Source organism: Apteryx mantelli, chromosome 2 (genome assembly GCF_036417845.1).
Source record: "Apteryx mantelli isolate bAptMan1 chromosome 2, bAptMan1.hap1, whole genome shotgun sequence".
NCBI classification, from domain to species: Eukaryota; Metazoa; Chordata; class Aves; order Apterygiformes; family Apterygidae; genus Apteryx; species Apteryx mantelli.
This window is the reverse complement of record NC_089979.1, coordinates 116,009,817-116,032,787: the sequence shown is the minus strand read 5'-3', so window position 1 is coordinate 116,032,787 and position 22,971 is coordinate 116,009,817. Positions and strand designations below refer to the sequence as shown.

At 39.4% G+C, this 22,971-nt stretch overlaps 1 protein-coding gene across 1 annotated transcript in view; it reads right to left on the bottom strand.

Annotated features, from left to right (window-relative positions):
* The window catches only part of PDE1C (phosphodiesterase 1C), a 308,630-nt gene that overhangs the window by 3,909 nt on the left and 281,750 nt on the right, over positions 1-22,971 (bottom strand). Inside the window, exon 20 of the mRNA XM_067291281.1 lies at positions 5,315-5,380. Within this exon, the coding sequence (XP_067147382.1) occupies positions 5,315-5,380 (66 nt within the window). The remainder of the gene's footprint in view (positions 1-5,314; positions 5,381-22,971) is intronic.

The window sequence follows — 22,971 nt, the reverse complement described above, 5'->3', positions numbered from 1 at the left end:
TCATGACCACAGTCACTGAATTGATAGCATGGTTTTTACTCACGAATATCTGTTGGAAAACAATTTGGTTCTGAAAAAAATACATTAAACAATCACCTGAAAAGCTGCATCTGCAAAAGGGATTTGAGTGGTTACTGCAGGTATTCAGTATGGGAGGAAAGGGAAAGAGGGGGGAAAAGGAAGCAGGAAATTGGGAGGGACAAAACGCAGCTCAAAAAGCAGACAAAGCTCAGCTTTCAGGTCTGCCCACCAAGGTGGTGGCCATCCCATGCTCTGCTGCTGCTGCTGCAAAAGGACCCAGCCATAGCTCACCTCTTGCAGAGAGGAAGCAATGAAACACGTCTGGTTCCCTTGGCACGACTGGCCCTGGAGGAGGCCAGTTTTGCTCAGTTCTACAAAAAGGTGCAAATGAGTCTGGATTAGGAAGAAGAATGAGACACTACAGTCTCTCTCAGTTATCCTTTCTTTGTGAAGGATGTGGTGGCTTTGCAGAGGCACTGGGGTTGAAGCAGTTTCTGGGACACAGCTTGGTCTGGACAGCAGTATTTCTTACCCCTCTCCAGGCACTCATGCAAGCCCTAAGGCACCCTGGCACACCACAGACAAGGCAGCAGTGGGTTCCCTCACCGAACTGACTATGGTTTGTAACCACCAAGAATCCAGAAAAGCCTGCAGGGAGGTAGTGAATACAGACCTTCTCCCCACAGGCCCCTGCAGAGCTAGAGCGACTTTTGCCTTCAATGGTTATTCAGGTAGGATAAGGAAAATCCTAGGAAAAGCGCTACAGGAATGATGAAAGGCTTTTATAATCAATAAAGGCAATTTACTAATTTAGCTAAAAAAAGAAATTCACTGGTTATGTAAGGAAACTTCATTGGGCATTTTTACTAGGAGATGATTCAGGAGAGCTAGAGATACTTGCATTCCCTATTCAGTATTCTGATGTTAAATCGAGAGAGCAGGTTCAGAAGGGTTTTCTCTTTCTCTGTTTTCCATTCTTTGCCACTGAGAAAGGTTTTCTCCTGTAATTAACAGGAGTGTCTCAAGGACAAAGGAGCAGGAGAATCAAGACTGTGTTTCATTAAAGATGCTCAAACACGCAAGAAGGGTTCTAAACTTGGGGGGAATCAGTCTCCTAGGAGTTTTTTTAAAAAACCTATGTGTTTATACAAAACTCACTGGGCCCACTGTTTCCTTCAACAGGACACCTCAAGGAGAGAGTCTAAAGACAGCTACTTGATGGGCAGTCACCATAACAATAGCTGAGGGTTTTGCAACTAAGGATAAATTTCTTTTGTTTTTTTTAATCCACTAACCAAATGCATAGTGTACTCTCCTCTATGCCAAGTCCACTCATATGTTACAATCTAGCCCTATGGGACAACCCAAACTCTGCAAGTCCCCACTCCACCACATTGCACTAGATCCAGCTTTCAGGAATATGAAGATGTGCCATAGCTTGTCACAAACTCTGTTGATGAGTACCACCAGCGATATTAGCTGTGCTGATATTTGCTGATATTACCAAGCATAGCTATCTCTGTGCTCAAAAGAGAAGCATATGGGGAAGGAACCCTTTGGGTTTTTTCTTCTTCTCTCAGTTATTACCACAAATTGCACAGGAAGCAGGAAAAATACAACTTTTTTCCAGGCTTCTACCAGACAGCAACACTTCTCTGGTGCCTATTACCACAAAGACAAGTATGAAAAGCTGTGACTTTAAAAAAATGGAACTTCTTTTTACCCTCAATACTGAAAAAAATGAATACCCTTAATAACAATTTCAGACTTTTTTTCTCTCTCAAAGGTTCCAGTGAATAAACCCTGTCTTTAACTCATACCTTTATACTCTGAGGTTTCTGTAATGCATCAAAGAATTCAGTTTGCTGAAGCTCTGTAGCCAAATGAATGCATCAAAGATTCAAATGAAATAAAGAATTCCCACTTCTCAGTTTCCCACCTGTGCTTTATCAAAGATGTGTATATGTGCATACATACATATATATATATATATATATATACACACACACACATATATATGTACAAAATTGGCAGTTCTGGAGAGGATGTGAACTATATAAAAGGAAGGGAGAAAATGTTGACCTTCAATGCCTATTCAATAGTCAGGGTGCATTACAGAAGAGTAGAAGTACTGCCTGTGGGTCTGACAGCCTTCTAATAAGACAGGAACAGAAGGCATGTCCTTTTGATGAATGAAGGTACCTAATTAGAAAAATATATATATTTTGTTGCTGCATAGAGCACTCAGTGCATGGGTAGGTATTCTTCACTTCTTCAAACTGCTCACATGCTACAAAAAAAAAAATGTAGTCAATCAGATTGTAGGTAACATTTTGGGGTCCATGGATGCCCTTACTGTGCTTTCTTGCTACTTAAAGTGCAGGCTTCTTGGAGCAGCAGTTGGTTCATCCTCTATGGACTGAGAAAACAGAGCTTTTCAATGAAGCAGCAGAGGCACCTGCTACAGCATGAGGCTGAATTGTTGTGTGGATTCTCTGATTTTTACTAATGGTCAAGCTTGTCCAACAATACATCTCCAGGTGGAACACCACCAGGGTTCTCTCCCGTATACTGCCACTTACCCTTACATAAAATTTCTAAGCTTTGTGACCTTTTGAAGATTTCTTCCTCTCACTCCAATGCACTTTAAATTGACAAGGCACAGATTAAGAAGTTATTGATGGGAAGAAGTGACCGACTGGCTGGTAAAGAGAGACAGGATCACACACGTACGTTGTCTGGTCTTGTCAGCATCTCTTATTCAGAAGTGAAACTAAACCCAACAAAATAAAGCTTCCCATTTTTTTTGAAGGCACTGCATGCAATTCACAAAAAGAACAGCAAGACAATGACATTTTCTCAGATAGAAAATTGTGTGCATGTGTGTGTGTTTACAGCAGACTGTTTCTTAACTAAACATTAATTAGTGGCTGCCTCCAGCAAAAGCAAACCCCTGAAAAGTGATCATATACTGCATAAAAGACAAAATCATAATGGCTGTAAACAAAATGCATCCCTGGGGATATATAAATAGAAAATATTACACTGTTATCTACTCCCCATCATATATATTAAATACTTGCATAGGAAGAGTTGATTTGCACACTGTACTCGAGCAAACAGCAGCAGAGGATACGTGGGAAGGTACCATTGTTAAGCAGCCAAAGAGAGGAAACCTACCAAGTCCCAAAACCAGTCAATGCCAAAACATACACTGAGGTGGGAAATCTTTAACAAGAGAGAGTCAAAACACAGCTAGTCATTTCCATAAGTGTCAGCCAGAAGACACCTCTGTAAAATTCAGTGTGAGATTGTCGCAGTGAGTATTGCTTCTGGAAGTAACCCTGAACTGGCAGCAAATCCACAAAGGCTGGATCAGCACAACTCTGAAAAGTTCTCTGTTGCAAGAAGGGGCATTACTGGGCGGATTGCTCTCCTCTCTTAAAGGTAGATCCTTCCTACTGATGGTTTTCTAATCAGACCAGTCAACAGATCCCTAGATCTGAAGGTTTTAAAATGGGAAAAGCATTATTATTTCCAAATAACAGATGAGGAAACTGAGGCGCACAAGAGCAATTTGAGCAAGGTCAACCAGCATGTCAGTGATAAATAGAAGCTATGCCTGGTAGTCTATAGCAAAACCCTCTTTTCTGCTTTATACACTCTACCTTTATATTGTAATGATCTGCAGGCTAAGAACAAGTAATACACATAAAAAAGGACATTGAATTTCTTATTTGAAGGTACTCATTAATGGACTGGTACGTTAAAAGTAGTATAGTGCTGGAAAAATGGATGAAAAAGCAATGTGCAAACTGAACTTGTTAAACATAAATGTCATCCAGTGTAATCATGCCAGCAATGTATTAAAAGTGAGCTAGTTTTGAAATTAGTTCTGTTGATATTAACTGAGGGTTAGGGCTGAAGTGTGTCACGAATGCTTTGTTCTACACTTTTTCCTTAAAATAAATTTAAAAAAATTCTTCTCTGGAAAAAAAATCTCCAAAGAGCAAGATTCCAAAGTTGGAACCTGTAAGAAAATCCTGAGTGAAAACTTCCAAAGTAGCAGCTCCTCGTCAATACAAATACAAAAATTTAACATCTGCTGAGACTATATGAGAAATAAGTGATATATAGAACTAATACTTATCACCACTGTCAATGATGAGAAACTTCAGAGGTTAAGAGAATGTGTTTACGATATTTACTGTACTGCACTTTCCATCTAAAAACTGTCTCAGGCTAGTTACCTGATAAAGGTCTTCACGTGAGCACAATGCCCAGAGGTTTAGCTTTTACTTTCAGTGACTGTCCATTTTGTGTTCTTGAGCAGCACAGTGTTTCATGGACCATATTGTTTTATTAAGGAAAAATAGTATTTCTAAATCTCTCTCACATTCCTGCCCATTCTTTTCCTCGGTTACATCCAAGTGGTGGCTGAGCTGTGCCTGGGAAAACAATCTGCTAAGGTAGCGGTTGTGAAACAGCATCATACCATGAACAGCTTGAAGAACTCAAACAGCACAAAAACCTGCTATCGCACATTGGTGTCTATATATGGAGCCACACTGCACCTTGTCTGCTGGCACAGCAGCCGCTGAAGAAAATGTCTCTAGTAAAACTTTTTTTCATTACTTTGCTTGAGTTTTTTTTTTCTTGGTGATTTCTTGTTGTCTTCATGTAGACTTACCCTTTCTTTCACTGACTGCAAACTACAAGTATAGGAATGGCCTTGTATACGCCTGTGCTGAGGCAGCATCTTGACAATTAGTTCACACTGTGCATTATTTTGTGTAACCGCTCCATTTTCTCCTCCCTTTCTTCTGACAATTGTGTGGGACAAAAATGAAGGAATTAAAAAAGTGGTTATATCAAGGGTGAAATAGAGGCAAAAGGATTTGGGGGATGGGAAGGACACACACAGAACTATGCTCAGGCCAACAAAATAAGCTCTTTTTTTTCCCCTTCAGCACCTATGTCCATGTGGCAAAGGCCCAAATAAATTCGATGAGCAAATTAAAACAGTCTGTTGAGCATGCAGTGTAACCCACAAAACATAATGTATTTGTTTAAAAACAAATAAATAAATGTGGTAAAGAAAATTGAAAACAACTTCATTTCTTCATTCCCAGTGAATGGTGTTAACTTTTTAAATGTGTTGGGTAAAAGTCATGCCTTTCCTGGAGAAAAGTCACCTGTTTCTGTCCATCTCCCAAAAACTAGTAATCTTCGTGACTGCCTATTCCTAAAGCTATGTGTATAAGCAAATTACAGTGCAGTGATACCAACTGACCTGGCAAGGTAAGACGGTTTGCTGAGGAACCTGAGCCCAGTGAGTCAGCTGAACTTCGCTCTGGACCTTTAAAGAGAAAGATTAGTTTCAGTAGAGGTGGGTGAACTGTAATCCCACCAGCCATGAAAACACTTTTCCTAGTGCTACCACCACTATGTGATGTTGTCTTCTGCCATTTCTTTTCAACAGTTTTAGGTCAGGTTAACTTCCTCACAAGCCTGGTCAAATAGCCAAATATTCCTCTTCTAATCTAGGGGAGTCAACATCAATCACATCCTTCTTATGTTTAGCACTTAATGAGTTTGGGTGGAGATACAATGGTTACTGACTCTGCAAGTTTCTTATTCTTAAGTAATAGATGTTTTCTAAAGTTTCGTACCTACAAACCATTGCAAACTCTCAGACAACTTGCTCTTCAGCTACCTCCATGTCCTCACAGAACTGACAATACGTCAATTTTACTCTCTAATGAGGTACTGAAGACAGTTACATGCCACTTACCTTGGCTTTGTGGTGTTTCAATGAGCGGATGGCATCACTTTGGGAACCACCAGTTGATAATAGTTCTGGACATTTATGTCATTGGATAGATAATCCAGAGAAAGGGCCCTGATACTGTATTTGCAAGTGGAGATGAGTTGCCCAAAACACTAGATGCCTTTTTCAAGCCATACTTTCTCCCTTTACGCTTACGTGAGACAGTCTGCATTTTAGATCTGAAGATCACAGCTGACTGCGTCAACGCCCTCAATATTTATAAAAAATTAGTGGCTTGGGTTCATGTCTACTTGCAGGACTGGAGGTAAACTAAGAATCAAACCAAGACAGGAAATTATCAGAACATAAGCAGGTACAGTGGCAAGCACATTGTACATTCTTCAGGAAATCAATACCAGCGAACCTCTCAGACAGAAGAAAGGAACCAGTTAAAGCTGGAATTTCAGACAAAAGGGAATACATGGAGCCTTTCATGCTTACATTGAACATCTGAACTTTACATCCTTCTTAGAAAGCCTCTTCTTTTTTTAAGGAAAGGATCTGATAAGTTTTTTGTTTGTTTGTTTGTTTTTAGCAAACAACTAGAAAAACAGCAACAGTGTGGGAATAGTCTATTCATTACTTGTGTGGTGCTTCATAAGTACCTCCAAAGTCTACCTGTGGAATAATTTACTTTGTAGAAGATGGCATGTAGAGATGTAGTTCATGAGCACACGGCACCAGCCCTGTGGGATCGATACTCTTGCTCCAAGTGACATAGGAAAAAGTGATGTGAGCAAGTGTTTCAGTGAGCATGAGTCCTCTGTTGTTGGTTTAGAACGCCCTTATGGGCTGTGATTTCAGTCTTCCTAGAAGAGACCCAGAGACTGGGGATATCTTCGTGTTCAAACATAGACAGAGTCAACATAATGCTTTGCCAGGCTCTACCACTCTAAATGTGGGATCACCATCCTCCTCCGTGATTACCTTCACAAGGCAGTTACGTATATTCTTGGAGACAGCATTTTTCATTTAAACCATAAAACACACGTGTAACCACAGATGGCAACAGTGTTTGCTGGCACTCAATAAATATGCTTGGGATTTGAAACAAAAAATCTATCATTTTTAAAAGCCAGATATGAAGAAGGTTAGAAAGCTGAAATCAGAATATAACACCCCCCCTCCTCCCCCCCAAAGCTATTTGGTGTCAGAATATAAGGCAACATTTGGTTTTGAAACCAGATCCAACAGTCTCACAATTGTAGTGAGAATGATGAGTACACTCACAGCATTTCTGATTTCAGGCAGATGTCATATATTCACAAACAGACACTGACAGTGCAAGAGGGCAGACTGAAATTGGGATTAATGAAAGCCAAAGGATATTGCCATCTAGAGGAAAGGGGAATCATGAGGTTAACAAGTCTAATCTCCAGACAGGTAGAGATTTACATCAGATTCCTTAAAAAAGTTATTTCCACCCTCTACCACAATTTTCCTGTCTTTAGGAAATGAGATAATGCCACTAACTCATCCTCCTCATAGAGGTTTGTGATGAGCAATGGATGCTGTCCAAGCAATGTTCCCACTATGCTAAAACATAGTTGATTATTGACTAGTACTCTGCTAGTACTCTGGAGCTAGATACCGGAAAACAAAGGGCAAGTCCCATGCCTGGATTGGATGTAGAAAGCACCAGAACAAAATCAACTCTTCTAGCCCTTCAAATCAAATGGAGCAGAGACCTCATTGTTTTTATTTGGTAATAAGATGAACATACATGGACTCAGTTACAGAAAAACTGGAATGTTGAAAAATGTTTTATACATTTAGAGACCACAAGCCTCTTCTTTCAAATAAGGAACTAACAATAAATACATATTGTTTAAAATTATTCTCAGAAAAGTTGAGAATACTTGGCATTACATGGCATGATTCATATCAGTTTTGCATTTTTTTTTCCTTAATGAATCTTTACAAACCAAATAGTTTTTTTGGATACCCTACCCACCCAGTCCCAAGAGCAAACTTGCATTGAATTTTGCTTTCAAAATGGATTTTGATTTGTTTTCCATCCCCTGGAGCAAAATAGTACAATAACCTGCCTCTTGCTTCCTTGAAAAATGTTAGAGAACAGGTGTATACTGTTTACTTTAGTTCAGTTCAAGACAGACATCTCCATTATCAGTTCTGCTAATAAAAACATACTCTAAAGTTTATGTTCAACTTCATACATAGAATTCCCTGCAGAATGCCAGCTGAAAAAATGTTATTTTACAAGACCAAGATCCTTGAATTTGGTTAATTTTCCCTTATCCCCCTTACAAATAGATTTAACATTCCTTAGCTTCATTAGGACCTGTCACTATATATTTAAGCAAAGAGCAGTGAAATCTACTGCCACAGGTAAGCCATAATGTTCACCCTTCCTCCCTGCTGAAGGTAGCCAGTGCACCAACACATACCTTTGTTAGAAGTGCCTACTCAGTAAAGTGGCTGCAAAAAGTAGCATTATGGACACAGAGAGATTTTCTTATTTAAACATATTGTGGTGGAAGCAGCTCCTACCACAGCAAAGGAAGACAGCACTACCCTGATGCACTGGCTTTACACAGAACTGTCCTGCATTTAACAAGATGCACATATTTCAGGTATTTAGCCTTTGGCCCCAGATGCTGCAGTGGGACTAGCAGGACTTTGCATGCAACTTCCTTTGTTTTCAGTGCAACTAAAAGAGTGATCAGGCCCTAGGTGTTATTTTGCTGTAAGCTGATGTTGCAAATGCAATGGCTTTTGCCTATAGGGGAAGAAGGGGGAGGAGGAAAGGGAAGGAAAATATTCCTGTGAGAATCTGGGCCTGTAGACAACCAGAAGTTCTGGTAAAACCCCAACCAGAACCCTACAATAAAAATAGCAAATATTTAAAAAAATTGCATATAAAATTGTATAAAAATATCATCCAAGCAAGAAGAAAAGGAAAACGCCCACTCTGCCATTCTACTGCTAGGTTTTATCACTAGAAAACCCCAATGGCCATAAGTAATTTAGTTTGATATATGCACTCCTACAACCACCAGCAGAGGCAACGGGATTACATATATTCCTCCTACCACTGGATAGCTTCTAAAACCGGGGGATTACAAGAACACAACAGCCTACACACACACTGGGAAGCAATCAGAAGAATGCAAAATGCCAAGAAGGTGCCGTGAGGCTAGTAAGTGAGTGCTGTTGTGTGCTTAGATATTAAAGCGAATTAGCTAAGACTGGGCTCTGGACTGGGAGGCCTTCATGGCTTCGAGTCCTGAGCCAGTTTGCCTGGAAGTAGCTCCATTTTTTCCACCCTCTGCTCAAGTCACCAGAGCAGAGAGCTCACGCCTCTAAGAGAGGCATAGAGCTGATAACGTGTGTCATGGTCATGCTGGGGTAGAGATCAGAAATCTCTATGTTTGTTCAGGAAAAAAGGGAAATGGAAACACAAGGGGAAAAGACGGACTCAGCAAATGGAAATGCATGGACCATGTTTCATTTTAACAGAAAAGTGTCATCAGCAGTGGTCATGTGCTATGCTTATTCTTTGACCACAGTAATCAGGCAGGGAAAGGGGGTCTTGGGATTACAAAACTCGTCTGCCCATGGAAGCAGGGTGAGGATCACAGTAGGACATACACCTGATGTTAAACTGAGACTGAGGCAGACCTGCTTGTGCTGTGGGATAAGCTTCTTTACCCTCTTCAGTGAGAGTAGAATTCGTGCCTTAAAAACATGAAAGCCCATGTATTTTTTTTTCCTTTCTACCTGGTCAGCAGTGACAGCTGCTCTCTCTAGCAATTTGCATGGAGTCTATACAATATAATCAAGGCTCTTTAACAGCATCAGCTGGGGTGTTACCAGATCTGCATGCTGGCTTTCAGACATTGCACCAGCACACCTGTGAGATCGGCACTGGTTCAACACATGGGAAAGCACAGGGTCATTCTTTTGCTTTTAATTATTGGATGAGGTGATAGATTAAAATAAAGTAAAAGGATTTGATTGTGCTGTCATTTGCTGAGTATAAATGGCTAAACTATGGTATAGATCAGCAGAGGATGATAAGTTTCATTATTACAAAATGACCTGTGAGGAAAAATGAGCCACTAAGAAATATTTAAGACCATCTCATGAGTTCCTGGAGATAGACTAGCTGATTGTAGTTGAGGCCATAAAAGTACTTTCCTGGTCAGTTTTCATCATTTCTAATCTGAATGGATTATCATGTTTTTTAATTAAAAACCAGGTCTGAGATCCACTGTAGAATCTACAAGGACTAACAATGAAAGTGCTTGCTGTTCCCTTTAACTAGGTGAGCTCATGCATCTTCTGATTACAAAGCAGCTTTCTCTACCGTACTAAAAACTGTCTAGTTTGAACTGTTTTTGCTTCTAGATTGAGCACGTATGACCTTTGTGTGTGCATATGCAAACACTGTATATTCAAATGGTAGGTTGCAAAAACCATTCTTCTCTGACATAAGCAACTACATTTTGGAAAGTTTCTTTCCAACTGCAAATATATGTTTAAGAAACAAAGCAGCAAGAAAGAGGAATCTGCCTCTTCCATTCACCAATGAGGAACCAGACTCCCAAATTCCAGATTTGTTTTGCTACCATACATCCTACTGTATGAAAATATAGCAGCTGAAGCTACATAAAAGGCTGCACTTTTAGGTAAGCATCAGTCTGCTTAGATTGACTACTTTGAAGTATGTTTTAAGCCTAAAATAGCAAAGCTTTTTTAAAAAAAAATTTTAAATCTCCTACCTATTTATTGCCTCTGCAGCAAAAAAGTTGATTTATGGCAACTATCCTCTTTCCCTAATATGGAAAGCAACAGTGATATCCATCACCTTTTTATAAGGAAACACAGAAATCTGACTATATAATTTAGACAAAAGAAGCTGTGTAGCTTGCAAGGAAAGCTGGTGGGCATAAGTACTTGATCCTATGATTTTGAAAGGTTGCATCACAGCCATTACAATCTAAAAAGCTTACAATAAACAAATCCCTTTTTTCACATGTACGGACACTTCTTGACCGTTGTCGCAGAAACACACAGTTTAAATCACTGCTTGAGTGCAGACCAGAGAACTGCCACCCTTTGAGTCATTTAAGTTATGATCAGGATAATGACATATTGCTTTTTTTTTTTTTAATAATTATCGTGTAGTCAGGAGCTCAAGTGCTAAGTCACCATAAGAGAGAGGTCTGCTAATTCCCTCAAGACCAGTTCCAGCTAAAGGAGAAAACATTGGCAGGGATACTTCCAGTGATAGTTCTCCCTATTTTAAGGGGGTAAAGTGTCTGGATTCTCCCTCCTACATTAGACAACAGTTTCTGGGGAGTAAAAGATGGCTGGTGCTTATCCAGCAAGGCAAAGCTTTTGGAGAACACATTCAGTTCCCTCGTAGAGGCAGAAGCATGCCATCTTAGTGGCACACAACTTCCCCGTCCATTCCTCCCTCCATAAGGTGCTCTCTGACCCCGTAAGACCCCATGGAGCCTGCTTGTAGGCATTCCCAAATAAGTCTACTACATTTCAGCATGAGGCCACCATTACTGGCCCTATATTTTCAGTTTTTCTGGCTTATTCCTTACTTGTATAGTCTTACAGATGCTGGAAAAAGAAGGCATCTGAAAACATAATTTCTATACATCCAGGGGAAAGTTAAGTAAGGATGTAACAGCAGAAATCCTTTCTCATTCTTTATAAACAGAGGTCATGCCACTAGCTGATACAGACCTAATCCTTCTTTTTTTCTTTTTCTTCGGTGGAATAAAATAAGAGAAAGCCATTCTGTAATTTTTTTTTTTAACTTTTATTATTTTTTTACACAACTGCACAGTGGCTGATCTCTAGTTTAACTGGGAGGTGTCTAAATATACCATTCCTTGGCTCACAATGCATTAGCACAATGCTGCAGAGTGCTCCAGGGAGGCGGATAATCAGAGTATAGTAATGTAGGTGTGATCCTAGGAAGAGACGCCATGATAGATTTTTTTATCTGGCCTAGTCTCTTTGTAGGATCTCAATTTCTACATTTCACTTTCACTTTGTATCATTCCAAGCTAATAGAAGAGATTTCATGGGGATTTTTTTAAGTGAAAATAAAAAAATTATAAAAAATGCTGTACCACTGTACCATACTCGGACACTTTAAAGAAACCAGGAAAATCTTAGAGCTAGATCTGTCCACCTGTATACTGTAAAACATTTTACTACATACCTTTGTGCTGAGATCAGTAACTTCTTTGCCTATAGCATCTCTTCCAGAACAGCATCCAGTTTGGATCTGCAGCCCCAAGAGATGGCAAATCCAGAAACTCCCTTGTTAGTTTCTGCCAGTGGTGAATAACCTTGACAGTCAAGAAAAAGCCTTCTCCAATCTGATTTCACACTTTTGTGCCAGTGCACGAGAAGCAAGGACTGACCAGATGTGAATAAAGCAGTCTTGCTTCACTATCTGAAAGGAGTCAGTCCCAGAAAGAAAGAAAACAAATATCAGAAGTAGATGAAGAATAAAATTTTCATTTTTAAATGATTCCAGTCTGTATGATCTAAGGTATTTTTCATCACTGTACATTACATAAGGATAACTTAAAAAAATATTGACTAAATTCTGCTCCACTGACCAAGCTCTTAATCAGGGTATGTTCCCTCTCACTTCAGGGACTGAGTCAACGGTGTGGTATTTAGCTCTGTATTAATGATATTTCATCAATATGTCCCGTTAAAGAACCTGGTCAAGGCTGGATCTCATATTCTACCGCCCTTATCGGGGCTGAAAGCTCACGGTGGGTGGAAAGGGGAGGTGGGAAAGTGTGGGATGACACAGCCCTTTCCCCACTGCACGACAGGGAGCACACTCTGTACTGCCTGTGTGGCCACTGTCCTCTCAGCACCCCTTCTTTCTCAGTAAGTCTAACCCAGGATATGCACACAGAGCTACCATTGAACCAGGAGCTCACGAATGGGAACACACTGTGCCCTTATATTTACTTTATTTAAACGAGCCAGTACAGTGAAGCTAACTGTGAGTTCTGAGAACTGCAAGAGCTATTTTTGTATGTCTTCCTTCTGAAAATACAGAATTAAGTGCAACCTTTTCATAGCATGAACCTAATCTAAATCTCTGGCTTTGAACAAACTCAAACTTTGGTGTCCAAAAAAAGAACTCAAAATGTCTCTAGTCGCAATAATCAAAACCCCAGATACAAACACTCCTGAGTGAGAAAGTACTCATGTTTAAATGTGGATATAGGCTGAGCTCACTGCTGTGACTTTTGCTAGTGTTATGTGAAGTTCATCCCTGTACATGCACAGTTTAAGCAGGACAGAGACTCAAGCTCTAATATAGGCTGGTGGTAAAATCCTGTGCTTTTGAACACAAGAATGAGTTACCTTCCTAAGCCAATGTTTTGCATGTTCTCTACATAGCGAAGAGCCATGACAGCAGTCCAATTCCTTGTAAAATATATATATGATTATCACAGCAAGATTGCATCCTGAATGAAAAGGGAGTCAGGCAGAAAACAAGTGTATGCATATATACGCCTGTCTTGATTTCCACACAAATAGGTAAAATTACTTATAATTAACTGCATGCCTACCAAGATCCCAAACCAGAAAAGCACTTACATAAATGTTTAACACTCTTCATAAAAAGATACTTTCCTGAATCAAGGCCTGAGGGAGGTATTTTTAACATTTCCTCTTTAAAATGGGCCAAAATGATGGCTTCTTTCCATGTGTCTAGCTCCACTGGATGCCACAGTTATATCTACTGACTCCAGTAGTGTATTTAGGACACACTGTTTCATTTTGTTTTTCTCTATCCCTACTTCTCCAATAATGCTTTTCCTTTCCTTTGGCCTGTCCATTCAATAACTAATGAAAGAAATGTCACACTGAGATGAAAGTAAGAATTGATCTGTGTGATTCCCTGCTGCCCTCCTTTTCTTAGATCTTCAGGTCAGACAAAGAGTGGTTACAAGTAGCCCATAAACAAATGTGGGAAAAAGCTCATTATTTGTAATCTCTAGTTAAGGCAGACACGTCAAGAAGTACATGCACTCAGAGTCTGACAACAAAATTTGCACCAAGGGAATACCACTTTAGTTGATTCGTCTTTCCTTTCACTAACTGCAAAAACACAATAAAACCAAGGATTGAGTGAGTTTACCTGCAGTTTAGAAACAAAAACATTTTGCTATCATTGTATCACCCAGGAAAAGCATCACATCCTAAAAAATGGTCAATTAACGCTACAAATTCACCATTCATATGCACAAAATCTTCTATAGTGAGGGTAAAACTTAAGTCAAATTCTCTGTCTACTGGCAGTTGGAAAGCCTCTTGGGAAAAAGAAAAAAAAAAGTGAAGTATTATCAAGTTTCTTTCCATGATTTTTGATATTCTTTTAAACCATCTTAATGTAGGTTTCACAGGCTGAAGCATAGCAAAGGGCAAAATTGACTTTTGAAGATGACTTTCACCTATTTGCTTGACCTGTCCAGAAATGGAACCATCTGCATCAGGAAACCACCAGATTATTTTCAACAAAAAGCTCCCCAAACAACAAAAAAATGCATACACGCACGCATACACACACACACATGAACAAACAAATAAAAATAAAATCAACCCCCAAAACAAGGCCCCCACCCTAGAACCCAGAGTCATTAATTGTGAGTAGCCAGTGGGAGGAGGAGTGTTTTGAAAGTTGTTTAACGCCTTCCCCAGAAACTGGTCTTTGCGGAAGGAGGAGAACAGGAATGAAGAAGCTCAGCTAAAATGATGAAAGAAATTTGCAGTCTCTTTTTTTTATATATGTATTTTTTTTACTCTTCTGTATCTGGAAAAAAAAAAGAAAAAGAAAAGTGTCAAATGCTGCCTTTCTTCCCTGTGTCCGAGGAGAAGGTATTCTGGGAAAGAAAAAGAAGGGTATCAATTTAGACAGCCCCATTCCCTCCAAGCAGCGTGGCTTTGCTTAACTGTTGAAAGTCCACAAGGTGAGGTGCACCAAAGCTAAGCCAAGCTAAGTCAGCTAATCAAACTGACTTGACTGGAAGTTAATCAATCAGGCTGACTCGACTGGTTCTGCCCTACACGAAGCGAAACTCATTGCGCTCTGACTAAAGCAGTAGGAGGTCAATCTTCGGCATGACTGAGATCATGCAGCAGAATTCAGTGTGGTCTAACCTTTAGGTTTCTTCAGTTTAGGGCTCTCTGGATCACCCTTGCTCACTAGCTACTTCAATACACTTTTGACTATAAAACCAACAACACTGTATATGTGTTTTTGGGTAAGGAAAAGAAAATGCTCCAAACACAAAAGAGCCATATCTTTAAGAGACCCTTTCTCCCAAAGACCTTGCAATGAAAAGCACAACCTTATGTAAGGATAGGTGTCTGGGATCTAACCGAGGATGTGCATTATACAACCTGCTCGACTTTTCTGTAACTGAAAGCCAATTTGATCAGGTAAGTGTAAAGCTGTATCTCTGATCAGATTACAATGGCTTGTGAATTTGGTGGCCACATTCTAATCTCCAGAAGCTATTTGCCCAAGGCAGCAAGTAGCAAAGTCAGTATCTGTACAATATCTGCAGGCAAGACTAGAAAATAACAAAACAATGCACAGAAAAATTAAAATACATGTTGGTGGAGCTAAGCCATATCCTTGCTCATTGAATGGCCAGTCCAACTAAAGTTTAACAGGCTCTTGCATGTGATATCTGTGCCAATAGCAGAAAAAGACATGTTGTCAAAGTTTTGTTTACAATACACAGAAAAATATCTCTGGGAGGAAGAGCTTGTTAATACTGCCCTTGACCGTAATATAATGCTATATCTTGCTGTACAATTAATTTTGACAAGTCCAATACATATGGACAAGTTATTTAAGAAATTATCTCTCACAGCAGATATATGATGTATAAATACGCACTCAGGATTTTAGATTTGCCTTAGATAACTAAATTCCTTGACCTCTTTAGAAACCCAAAATAACCAATTGGAGCTAATAGAATTAACTATCTGGACAAATATTAATAACTTCCTCAGCCTCAAAATTAGGCTATATTTGACTAACATCATCCTGAATGTACAAACACAACTGATTTTTATGTGGTTATGCTACATGAATCTTCACAATGAACAGATCTCCTTGAAGAAGAAATGAAGTCAAGAAACTTTTTTCTTTATTTCTAATGAAAAAGGACCCTCTATACATTAGTTTTTTAGTCTACATTGGCCCAACCAGTTCCCTGAATATGCCTGGCACTCTGCCTAGCTACTGTTATTCTAACAATGCCAATATTGGCAGAGCACTACCAGTGCATTAGAAAGGATCTCTCACTCAAGGAAATTCAACCGAAGAAGGGGTGTGCTTGCCTGGAAGATGTGATTATATCAGAAAGTCTTTGTGTGCCTTTCAGAAACCAGTTCCTTTTGTCTACAGGAATTTTTGTTTTTATTAAAGCAGCGAAAAAAAGGAGTGACAAAAACCTTAAGGCTTTGCTGCTGGATCATATTACCTCTGATGCATGCATAGCAGTGGCTGCACAGGATTTGTTAGAGAGTTGGTGTCATTTTCTTCTACTGCGTAGTTAGCAGGGGGACTTTTTCCTTTTGGATGGTCCACTGTAAGTTGCTGCAACAATATCTTGCCCACTGATGTGAGTCTAAGCCCCTACTGTAAAGAACTAAGCTTTTAGCATTTCTTGGATTTATTTAGACTGGATTATCACATTCCCAGCACTACTGAGAGCATAATCTACAGTGGGCAATAGTAACAACTATAACAACAGTACTACACTTTCCTGACATCTCGCATCTAAAAAGTTCAGCTTGATTTACTGTCATTAAAGGGATCATAATACTCCTGTGAGAAGTATCATTAGTCACATTGTAAGGAGAAGATACTGACCCAAAAGAAGGGAAGGGGACAGGTCCATTAACTGGATAAAATGACAGCTTTGGGTGGTCATTATTTCTGAACCTCTTAAATGATTTGCTGAATCGCAGCTGGAATCTGACACAGAGCTGCAAGTATCACCCAACGTGCCGTCTTCCGTTCCTTTGCCATCCATACTCACAGGACTATCTCTTTTCACCCCTCCCATCCCCAATAACGAAACAGGGAAAAACACAATGTTTTTTCCAAACTCTAGAAGTTCCCTGTGGAGAACTGAGTCATATATTGCTTTTTACTTCTGTTAGCCACATCATCAGCTTCAATGAGAACATTCTAGTACAGCATTTACTTTAAATTGTTTTTCTACTTGGTGGAGCAAATGTGCTGGCTTCCTCGCTGAATTTCCCTTTGGATACAAAATAGCTTCCCTAAGACTACGCCAACCTTGGATATGATTCAGCCTCTTTTTCATTTCAGCACAACAGATCCAGTGCAAATATTAGTATGCATTAACAGAGATAATTGAAAGAGGAAAAAGAATGAATATGCAGTGTTCTGTATACAGGAAGACTTTAAGTAGTTCACTCGGCATATATTGAATTTCATCAGCTGAAATAGCCTCATCTGAATGCATGCCTCCATTCGCCAGTGTCACTGTCGAGTTTACATTGTTTGTCAAGATTGAGTATAGACCCTCCCCTTGATCACTAATGCAAATACCAGCGACTCCTAGAGCTCTTCACAGGATACCAGCACCCACTGTGAGAAGATTATTAAGTCCATTTCTGCTATCAGCTTGCAGTTTATACTATGGCATTTTTAATATGTGTTCACTGGATCATGAATGTATATGTTTACTAGGATACTATATAGTCTGACGTACTGAAGGGGAAATATACTGCAGTTTGTCTTTTCCTTTACACAGAACCATTCAGTGAATAACTACATCCATTCAACAAGGAAGCTAGCTGTCGGCTTTGCACAATCAGTGATTAATCTTACATATTTGCCTCTCTTTTTGTGATAAAACAAATGTTTGGGAGTCCTGAGGCCTTACAAGAACTGCCAGTTTTAACAGTTGGCATTTATTATGCCCGTGTAATTCAAACTTTTACAATCTGCTACCCCGTTGGAGAACAGGAACAGAGCCCCAGAGACATTTAGACCGAGGTGAGAGTTTAGACTGACTCAAAAATTACACCTGTTCTGTAAGGACTCACGGTCCCAGATCCTCACCGAGTGCAACGCTAATTATACCAGCTGGAAATGAAAAGCTAACCTCTTTCAGCACAGCCTCTGGAGATGGCCAATCCTGCCCCTCTGACAAACGCCTGCCCTCAACCCTCCGTCGCTGCCTCCAGAGCCGCAGAGAGCAACGTGCTCCCAGGAGCCAGCCCAGGGCAATGCCGCCCGTCCTCCAGTGCAGGACCGCGCCAGGAGGCAAGGCTCAGCCCTGTGGGTTCCAAATTTTCTTTGAAAGAAAACCTTGCTATTCTCTTTCCTAAAAAATAAAAGCCGAATGCAAACTGCAGGACAGAGTGATGTGGAATAAGGATTTAATGGGCAGGGGGCTTTACACAAACTACTTAGTTTGCCCCACTGAGTAACACACCTCTCCTTATTAATAAAGTGTTTGTGAGTTTATTCCACGCTCCCCATTTTCTCTTCTCAACTCCATATTCCTTCAACATTATAAACATATTTAATAATGAAGGAGATACATGATGACACCATAATCATCCAGGATTACACCCTCGGATTTTCTTTCTAAGGAGATTGTGGTAATCTTGCAGCTCACTTGTGAAAAAGTAGTGCTTAGCATGTACAAATCTGATCTTCTTAGCATGCTATATGAGTATTACTATAGGGTGGCAGAACTCCACCACACTACTAAATAGCTTTGCCCTGAGATACCATTTCCCCAAGCTATTTTTGAGTGTCTGTTTTAAATGCACAGAAAAAAATACAGAATCTTAAAAAATATATATATTTTTTTCCCTGCTAAGCAAAAGGAGAGAGCCTCAGTGAACCATATTCATCCAGTGCATCCCTTATCCAAACCCCCATGGTGATGTCTTTTCGGTAACAGTGAAAGTGGTTGTGAACTCATAAAGATATCAACAAAAAAATCCAACATACAACTACGTGAAAATGAACATTATTGTGCTTTGGATATTTTATTTTGGAAAATTTAGAGAAAAAAATTGTATCTTTTGGGTTTTCTCATTTCTATCAAAATCAGATGCTCTCATGCCATGCCAGTATCAGTAGTGTGTGACACAAACTATTGCAGTGTTACATTCTAACATACATAAGCAGCACATGTCAGAAGGCTTTCACTTAACAGAAAATCAAATAGACGAAATTTAAACACACTAGGACTCTTTAGCCTGAAAGGGAGAGCTGCACAGAGAACCTGATAAAAGGTAAATGAAATTAAGAGCAGCACTGAGAAGGTGAACAGGAAACAATTATTCACTGTTTCTCACAATACATGAAGGGGGTATCAAATGAAATTATCAGGTAGTAAATTTGAAACAAATAAGAAGATGTTATTTTCACATAATGCAAAAGTAAATTTTGAATTGCATTGCCTCAGGATGTGCATACCAAAAGTGTACCAGGGTTCAAAAGATAATTAGACAAGTTAGTGGAAGAAAAATCCATTGGGAGATATTTAATTCAAAGACTGGACCTCTGCTTAGATCTCTGGCAGCTGGGAAGGTGTGGGGAAGGTCTTGCTCTGTTTTTGTTCTTTTTTCGTTATGATCTTGAATATAAAATGTCATCAAGTAGGTGATGGGAGAGCTAAAGTGCCTTCTGGTTTGGCCTAGTGTGGCTATCTTAGTGCTCTTAGGAAAGGTGAGATGGTGTTTGAAATTAGCCTCTGCCCTCACTCATTAAAAGAAAACAAATTCTCACAAAGTAGTTTTTAAAATACTGTATAAATAAAAAAGAGTTAAAATAAATGTTCAGATTTGTAAACAAAACTGATAAGTTTCCCAAACATTTCAAAATTGACATGAAATGTCACATTCCTATGAGGATTTTTCCTGAAACACTTTTTTTTTTTTTTTAGAATTCCCAGCTTTCAAGGAAGTTTAGAAATATTTGGACTGGTTAAAATTTGGAATAAAACCCCATTTCTTACTCGTGTTTCTCTGACACTTCAAATATGATAAACCTTAATCACAACAGTTAAGCCTTGGCTTACTAGGATAAGGCTATTCCTGCTTCCCGCATCCAGGTACTGGCTGAAATGACAACAGAAACGACAAATTGCTGTACTGCACTTGATGTTGCACCACGATTACTACTGAGGCAGTGCAGAGTGAGGGAATAACAGTCTGAGTAAACTGGTCTCAGATAACCTATAATCCAAAAGGTGGTCATCCCCAATACTACACATGGTGGAGATATTTGCAGTTAGCAGGACTGAGTGCTAAATGATTTCCATGGGATACTGCCACATGTTTAATTCCTTTGTTGACTCACTCAGCACCTTGCAGGAGTGACCCCTTAATTTTATAAGCTTATTCCAAAAAGTCTGGGTACTTCTTATCTCCCCTGCATGCCAAAATGTGCTCAGTTGTAGGTGTTCCCCTTTGAAAAGTGCTGCTAAAGCTGTTGAGTTAAAAATTTAGGGCTCAGAAAAGAGTGAAGAAGTCCAAAATTTCAGTGCTCAGTTCTCACCACTGGATGATTTTTTCTCATATTAAAGCCACTTGGAAAGCCTTTTTAAAGAGAATTAAGACTGTGAAGAAATAAATTGTGCATATTTGTGCTATTCTCTTGCTTCTGTTGCATCAGAGACGAATGAGGCCTAAGGAACAAAGTTCAGAAGATCAATGAAACGAAGAAGAAATGCATGTTATAAGTTAATTCATCTTCATTATCTGTCTTTTTAATGGATGAGAAATTTTAGAGAGATTATTTTCTCCAAAGGAAATAGAACATTACTCAAGGTGCCTGGGTCCTGTTTAAAGCAAGGGAAAACAAGAAGAAATACTGTTGGGAAAAAATTCTGCATGCTTGTTTTGTAACTGAATTTAAATACCATCATTCTAATTTAGCAGATGACCCAAGTGCTTAACATTCATTTCGCTAGGGGGAAAAACGGTATTAGCATAGAAGGTATTCTGATTTTCAAGCTTTGGCACATAATTATCCCTAAATCATTCATGACTTCAAACAATTTCTAGTCCTGTTCACACTGCTCTTGAGCTTTGTGTTTGTTTGACAGCTTGTATTACACGTGACCTGAAATCACTTCAGTGATGGAAGGAAGAGATTAGCTTCATTCTGTTATATATTCTATGATTACCAGCACATTATGGACATTCCTAACAGCAGAGAAAATAAAATGGATGAACTGGCAAAAGTTTAGTTACATCAAAAATGTTTGAGTTTCTTGAGTAAAGTATATAGGAAAGAAAAGATACATTCACTATGCAGAGCAACCTACACAAGAAAAGCATATTCTATATTTGATAATCAAACATAATAAAAAGGTCTGACCATCGTCATGGTAGAAGCTGGATCATGGTTTTCATAAAGAGCTGCTCTGTCATGGATGGAAACAAAAACCTCAGTACTTTCCAAGACACAAGAGGCATAAACCACCATAGCCAAAAGGATAAGCAAGGCCAGCAAAGTTTTCAGCAAAAGACATGAGTCGGAATTTTGTAATTAGCACTGGGCAAATAATTGCATCTTTGATTGAGTGACTAAAGTGAAAAATTAGAATAATGCTCAGCTCTGGGTCAGACACAAGTAATTGCTTTCATTCTCTCATGGCAAAAACCCACAACTGTTGAGAGGTGGTTCTTTTTTGTGAGCGGTGGTAGGGGGTGGAGAGGGAATGAAAGATCAGGCTGTGCTTCTCATCTGACCCAAATAAAACTTTTCTTTTTTACCATTTACTTAAAGCTGGCGAAAATGTAAAACAGAAACATAATTTCAGAGCAAAACTTTTCATTTAGATTTTTCTCAGTCTTTTCTGTTTTTGACAATCACTTATGTTGAACTGGACTCAAATTCCCAAACTGCACTTGTCAACTAATACAAGCTGCAGATTTTCTTCTTCCATTTTTACTTATAGCCTCCAAGTCCCAGGTTATAACATTAGGAATAGCTAAGCAGCAGTTTAGAAGCAGCAGACAGAATGAATTGTCTAATGATGGACTGATTAATGTAATAAATACTAAATATTAGTATTAAAGTATGAGTTATAGAAAACTAACTTGTAAAATGACTCTCTTTCCAAAAACTTAGCTCTTTGTCCAGCTTCCGTTGACTGCATGGGGCAGAACCCCAGGCTGAGCAGCCCAAGGACACTGATGTCTCTTTGCCTCTGCCCCCAGGGAGACACCAGCCTGCAGGTCCAGCAGGCAAAGCAAAGGGCATGAAGGTACCCACAAAGCACCCAGCTGGCAATTTGGACAGTACATACTTTACATTTGGATTCCCATATACTTGACTGTGTTGGGGTTTTTTTCTTTCTTCATACTTCTATTTAAGCTACTTTGTCAGAGTCCCTATCTGGTAAAATAATTATGACTGGGATGCCCAAATTGGAAACTAATTGTTCCATACGGAAGGGACAAGGAGAGGCTAAAGGCCACCAAACTCTCCTCAGGAGTCATTTCAAATTCTTCTGTCCCTTCAGTCATTGCATTCAGAAATGATCTTGTTTCTCTTTCAGGGCTAAGTGTTGTACAGGGAAAAAGGAGGCTTGACTGCCACTGGATTGAACATAAGTTCATGGAGGGAGTGAGCAAGAAGGGACCCTCCTCTTACTGAAGCAGAGATCTTTTGTACACTGTTAGATATGCAAATTGTCCTAAATGGGATAAGAAGGGCTAAGCCCATAAGAATGGTCTATAATGAGTGCAAGGTCAGGCTCAGTTCCCTGACAGGCACAATAAACTGGCTGATGATATAAAATCAAGGAGGAATTCCCAAGGGGAGTGTTATACATTCCTGCAGTGGCTCTAGGAGGTGAACATTATCCCTGAGCAATGCAGCCACGTGCTATCTCTGAGCAGAACTACATCCAAATGACAAAAGATAACCTGAAAATGCCCTGTGTAAAGTTAACTACTTAAAGAACCCACCTACATTGACTTTTTTTTACACCATGCAACTGGAATGAATATTCCAAATATTCACTCAAATATGAAATCAAGAAAAATGCTACTCCCAATTATTAAATTTGTCA